At 45.0% G+C, this 6,696-nt stretch overlaps 1 protein-coding gene across 1 annotated transcript in view; it reads right to left on the reverse strand.

Moving 5' to 3' along the window:
* WDR1 (WD repeat domain 1) overlaps positions 1-6,453 on the reverse strand; it is a 51,425-nt gene extending 44,972 nt beyond the window's left edge. Inside the window, exons 1-2 of the mRNA XM_056802425.1 lie at positions 6,191-6,453; positions 5,369-5,490 (exon numbers count right to left, since the gene is read on the reverse strand). Of these exons, the coding sequence (XP_056658403.1) occupies positions 5,369-5,490; positions 6,191-6,206 (138 nt within the window). The 5' untranslated portion in view covers positions 6,207-6,453. The remainder of the gene's footprint in view (positions 1-5,368; positions 5,491-6,190) is intronic.
* Positions 6,454-6,696: the final 243 nt, after the last annotated feature.

Genomic DNA, 6,696 nt, shown 5'->3' on the forward strand with positions numbered 1-6,696 from the left:
ACCAGGTGGCTCAGTGGATTGAAAGCCAGGCTTAGAGGTCACTTAACCCCCACTGCTTTCCTGCCTTAGAACCAATACACACTATTGATTCTAAGGCAGAAGGTAAGGGTCTTAAAAAATACCCAATCTAGCTCTAAGTGCCATGGAAGCACTCAATGCCAGCTCATCCCATTCCCCTCTCTACTTCTCAAAGGGCTGCTTCCTCTAGGAAGCACAGCACACTGCTATGGGTCCTAGAAACACTGACCTTTCAAAGTCAAGAATGCAGGGCCCCTGTCATCTGGACTCTGCAAGGAGCCCTTCCTAGTTTTGCTGGCTCTTTCCCAGTTCCACTGGGGAGGACAAGAGCCTTGAATATAAAATAGTGGCTACCTGTTACCTCTGCCATCAGCTTACACTCCAGACTTAAAACCCTGTGATCCATTGCCTTAGATGGAGCAGGCTCACTTTCCTGGACAAGATTTTCTGACAAAAAATCTTCTGTGCTCAGGAAAGTCAGTATGTCTAGACTCCAACAAAAAGCTAGGAGACAGGGGGCTTTTTACTATATAGACATCACACAATTCTGCATGTGGGTGGCTGATATTTGCATGGACTGTATGGGAAGGGAATTAAATTTTAAGCAAGAAAATCTGGGTTGATATGAGAGCTTCTCAAGAGCAGGGGCTTTTTTTAAAAACCCATACCTTCTTAGAATCAATACCATGTATTGGTTCCAAGGCAGAAGAGCAGTAAGGGCTAGGCAATGGGGATCAAGTGACTTGTCCAGGGTCACACAGCTAGGAAGGGTCTGAGGCCAGATTTGGACCTAGGCCTCCTGTCTCTAGGTCTGGCTCTTAATCCAATGAGTCACCCCCCCTTTTTTTTCTTTGCAAGTACTGGGTGGCACAATCGATAGAGCATATGAGTCATGGAGACCCCAGTTAAAATCCAACCTCAGACATTAGCTGTTTGACTCTGGACAGGTTTCCTCATTTGTAAAATGAAAGTAATAATAGCACCCACCTCCCAGACTTGAGAGAAAATGAGTTATTCATTATGTTTCATAATCCTTAAGGAGTTATATTAATGCTCTTTGTAGCTACATTTTGAACCCAGAACTCCATCTACAGGCCTGGCTCTCAATCCACTGAGCCACTTAGGTGCCCCTTAAGAATATAGTTTTACATATATTTATAAGAATATAGGATCTTTTGATCCTTAGAAGAAACCTCTGTGATTGGTCCTTCCAGCATGATACACATTTATAAAACAAGATCAAAATGACTTCAGCATTTGTCAGTAACAAGCCAATACTGACAAGCTCCAGGTATCTTGCTCTTGCCTGTGACAGGATGCTCCTGCCCATCAAGTCCTGTGCATCCTGTAAACAAGTTGTTCCCTGGTCCTGTCCATTCTGGATGCCTACAAATCTGGATTTCTATCTGGTTTTATCATCTCTTTTAGGTTGCTCTCCTCTCATGAAGGTTTTGAGAAACCAGAAAAAAAAAAAGCCCTGCCCCGAGCTCTAACAAAGAATGCTGTGTAAATTTGTAAAACTGTCAATGTGGCATTACCTCCCATTTTTAGCTTTAGGTAAGACTTTCCACTCACAGGGGCATGTGCCACTGGCTGGCAACTCAGGGCTTTGACTCACCTAGTGAATGAGGATTTGGGTTACTCATTTAAGATAGGATTTATGAGATGAATGGCTCAATGGATTGAGGGGCCAGACCTGGAGATGGGAGCTCCTGATGCTCAAACCTGGTTTCAGAAAATTCCTGTGTGACCACAGGCAACCAATACACAGGATCAATTTTTTTTTAACCCTTACCTTTTGGAATCAATACGGTGTATTGGTTCCAAGGCAAAAGAGTAGTTAAGAGCTAGGCAATGGGGGTCAAGTAACTTGTCCAGGGACACACAGCTGGGAAGTATCTGAGGTCATATTTGAACCTAGGACCTCCTGTCTCTAAATCCACTGAGCTACTCAGCTGCCCCCCCACAGCATCAATTCTAAGATAGAAGAGATTTTTTTTTTTTTTAGTGATATTAACCTGGGCTTTGGATACAGCTTTCACACAAACACCATGAGTTGAATATGAGTAGATAAGTTTTATCAAGGCTATTCTGGTATAAGTGTATTTAAAATAAGGCTCCCTGAATAAAAGCTTTCATAGGATGTCATAGAAAGGGACTTTTAGCTCATCTTGCCCAATAATTACATTTTACAGGAAAGGCTACTGAGGTTTGGATAAAGCTAGAAAGATTACAGAATGATCAAGAGCAGAATGCTGATCTTCTAATGTTCTTTCCACTCCAAATTGCTTCTCACATCCATCCCACTAGAGAATAAACTCAATCTCCTTGCCCTGGCATTCAAGGACCACTATCATGTTTCCAACCTAACTCTCCACTACTCTACACATCCAGGACCCATATAAAGGTATATGTATTAAATACAAGGAAGTCTGGAAAGGCAGGCACAGCAAAAAGGTCTCTGGCTCCAGGAGGGAAGTCCAATTCCTAAGGAAACCAGACTAAGGGAAGAGACAAGGGATTGCACAGGAATGGAGATGAGACAGTCTCTCACGTGAGGAACAGGCAGGCAACCCTGGTCTTAGTTCTAGCCAGACTCATTTATGGTCCCTGGAATATACCATGAGAAATCCTACTACATGAATGTTTTCAGACACTTCTATTTTTGACTTTTGCCTGGGGGAAATATTCCTTTTGAAGGGAGCCTTGTAAAAATACGGATAGAACACCAGACTTATGGAGTCAGGAAGGCCCAAGTGTGAATAATTTCTCAGCTATTCTAAGCAAAAACAAGCATTTATTAAGTGTTCTACTATGTCAAGTTCTAGGGTTGACTTAAATAGAAAGAATTAAAACAATGAGAAAATTGCTACTCTTAAGGAGTTTACATTCTAACGGGGAAGGCAAATATGTGTATATATGACATATATACACATTCAGAATATAAAGTAGTTTGGCAGGGAGGGTAGGCATTAGCATTTGGGGAAGGGGAGTCCAAAAAAAACTTCAAGAAAATGGTGCCTGGGCTTCATCTTGAAGGAAGAGAAGGATTCTGAGAGGCTTTGCCATTTGTTTTCCTCATGGATTTACATGGGGTAATAACATCAACCTCATGTGACTGCTTTGAGACTTAGAATAATGTATCCCAAACCCTATGAAACGTTTTTAATGTCTAATGTGAGATATTAATCTTCATCGTCTCATCTATGTAAAGAAAAAACAAAGAAAAAATAGAAAGACCTATTCCCTCAAGGCACAAAGAACCAATTCCTCCATAAAATTATTTTACACCAAATTTTAGTTTACAAATACCAATGTAGCACAAGGGATGCTGACTGATTATCCCTTGGCCTTAATACAAGGCCAGTCGACCCACTTTTTATTTTTAAAAATCCTCATGTTGTCTTAAAATCAATACTAAGTCTAATTATCAGTTCTAAAGCAGAAAAGCAATATGGGCTAGGCAATTGGGGTTAAGTGATTTGCCCTGTCACATTAGCTAGGAGGTATCAGAGGACAGATTTGAGCCCAGGACCTCTGGTCTCCACAGGCCTGGCTTTCTACCCACTCACCTAACTGCCCCCTCCCACTCCCTTTTTATAAATGAACCAAGTCTGAGACTAAGTAACTAGCCAAAAGTCACAACATTTAAACATTAGAACTTAAACCCTAAATTTATTTTTCTTTCCGCTACATTCTCTAAATTGACAGCATACCACACTGTGGTCCAGCAGTCCAACTGATGTTTACAATTTAGATCCTGAGTCACCAAGGAAAGGTTTTATATTCATTCAGTTCAGGGTCTTAGGTTTAAGGAGGCAGAAAGATTAGGAAGTTTCCCATCCAAAATGTTTTTTAAAAAATGATGGTGCTTAGGAGGGGTAATTTTCTCAGCTACCTCAACACTTGGAGAAGGTATCACTACTTGCTGTGATAATCAAATGAGATAACAGATAGGAAGGTGATTTTTGTCCTGTGAAGTAGGTGTAATAACCTCCTTCAGGAATCCTTAGTTTTGTCAATGAGGGTACCTCCGGTTCAGCACATACCTGCATGGGCTATTACCCAAGAATGTGGTCTCCAATAGTTATTGTGGCTAAAAATTCACCATCTGTGACTCAACTAGCAGGGGCCTTTCTGAACTTAGCAACAAAATAAGTATAATTCCCACCAGCTGGGATCACGCACAGGTTGATATGATTTAATTAGCACAGGGCTCAATAAATGTTTATTGAATTATCAGTCATCAATGGTTCACTCTTCCCCATTACAAAGCACCAAGTGTCTCATTTAAGCTCTAGTAACCCTGTGAAAAAAAGGTGACAGACCTGGTAGGCCTGGGCTCATTATTCAGTGTCATTTCAATCAAATGCTTGTGTGTGCCTCTCTTGTGAGAACAATCTTTTGGGAGACTCTTGTTGGTAAAAACATGATAAAACTTGTCAACTTCAGAAGGCTACTAGGAGCAAGGCCTTTTGTAAACTGCAAATCCAATAAATAAATGCTATCTGTGTATTTACTATTATTCTCATCTTCCTGTTACTAAAGAGCATTAGAGCTTTATACCATTCCACTCTAAGAGGCAAAAGCTGGAAACATCTCACTGATGGCTTAGTCAGAAATAATTCATGCAGACAGCTATATCTGTGGAGGCCTGAAAGCCAATTCAACTGAAGAGAAAAACATTAAGGAAGTAGAAAAATTTTAACATGCAGGTCTGGAGAAAGCTAGAGAAGAAATAATCTGCCTGTTATTTGAATAATTACAGAGGAATAACAATAATTTAGAAGCCTTTCCAATTAGTTGGCCCTGAAACTGCTTTTCATCCTGGGTACAGGATTCCTGTAGTGAGTGATTACTTGAAATAAATTCATTAGTGTTTCTGTGCTGTGACTCATAAAGGCTAAGGGCGGGCAGAAGAACACTTCATTTCCTCCTCCAGCTCAATTTTCAAGGGTCAGGAAAAAAAGATTCTTTAAAACGGAAAAACACCAAGGGACCCACCGAGGAACAGGGTGAAGGGAGGGATCATGCAATCTGAATTCTTGCTGTTACTAACTGGCCTTGTGGAGCCTCTGTTTCTCAGTTTCCCCAGCTGTAAAAACGGGGGAGTGGGGGGGGGGGCAGCCAGCAGGAGAATCTCCCAACTCCTTTTCCTGTTAGGATCTGGCCCGAATGGGGGGAAGGGAGGGAAGGGGTGTGGCCGCCAGCCTCACCTTTCCTCTCCCTCACTACTCAGCATCACCGCAGAGTCTGGGTGGGGAAAGAGGTAGACCATTAACTCCGGCCAAGGGAAAAAGGGAAACCGTGGGTAAGCAAGAGAACAAGGTTGAAAAGAGGAATACTTTACATCGATATTCCTTATGATGACGCATTTTCCGTTGGTGTAGAGAAAATTGTTGCCTTTCGGGTCTCCTCCAATGATTTTGGAAACCCCTCTTTCAACCTGTGGCAGGCTGGCAAACACTCTCTCTGCAGGGAGACAGAAAGGCACATAGGCAAACGCTGTATGCGTGTCCGCCTGATCGAACTTGGGGGTTCTGCGAAAAGGGGGGCAGGGTGGGGGAGGGGAAGGGTGAAAGACTAGAGGGTGAGCTAGGTTTCCTACCAGCCTCCATCCCCTTAGCACCTGTTGCTGTGAGCTATTAGTATGCCAGGCTCCCAACAACTCCGGAAGCAAGAAGGAAAGGACTGCCCATCCATTTTAAGGAAGGGCGTTGGAGGGGGAGGCCCAGAATGATTTTTCCTGTAGGGCTATCTTTTCCGAGGAGGGGTTCTTTTTTTTTTTTTAAATAAGGAGGGGGGAGAAAGCTGCTCCCCCACCTCACCTGGTAACCCCATGAGACTTTTGCATGTGCAGAAGTAGAGGAAAGGGCTGGCTACAGGGAGAGGTGGGGATGTATTTCCGCATTGCATGCTAGAGCGCCTTCCCATTCAAACCACCCCACCCCCAATGCCGGGGCAGCGCCCGGGCACTGCGCCCCTTCCTTCCTATCCCACCTTCCCATCCCCCCCAGGTCGGGAAGGCCAGATAGGGCAGTAGAGCTACCCATTTCAGAGCAGGCTCAAGAACCCGAGAGCTGGAGGGAGGGGAGTTCTCGCGCGGGAGGTAGGGAGTTGGCGGGGAGCGTCCCTGGGCTCCAGTGCCCAAGGAGCGGCTGCAAATACTTACTGATCTCGTAAGGCATCTTCGCCCACTTGTTACCACGGCCGCTTGCTCCCGGGGGTCCCCAATGCTCTAGCAAAGAGCCCAACACCACCCCCCAAACCGCGGAGCGTCCAGTGCACGAGTGGACACTGCTGCCTCTCCCACTCGGAGGCCGTTTCACTCCCGGTCTCGCAGCTCCAGCGGGTGCAGGCGGCGACCAAGCCTTCCCCAACCCGGAAGCGAGAGCCCAGCGAGCAGTCCTCACCGAGCTTTGACCATATATAGTCAACTGCACAGCTTCGAGCCTGCGCGGACCTGGGGCCCTTCCCCCGCGCGGCCCCTCCCCCTTTTATCCCTTCCCCCTGGTAGTGACGCGGCACCGCCGGCCTCCCGCTGAGCAGTGAAAAAGGCGAGGGGAGGAGGTGGGGTCAGAACGTTCCTGGGAGGGATTGGAACGCGGAGGGGCTGAGCTCGTGGGGTGGGAAGGGAAGGAAGGAGGAATACTGCTTCTACTTACTACTAGGCTTCTT

This window comes from Monodelphis domestica, chromosome 6 (assembly GCF_027887165.1).
Source record: "Monodelphis domestica isolate mMonDom1 chromosome 6, mMonDom1.pri, whole genome shotgun sequence".
In the NCBI taxonomy this organism is placed as follows: Eukaryota; Metazoa; Chordata; class Mammalia; order Didelphimorphia; family Didelphidae; genus Monodelphis; species Monodelphis domestica.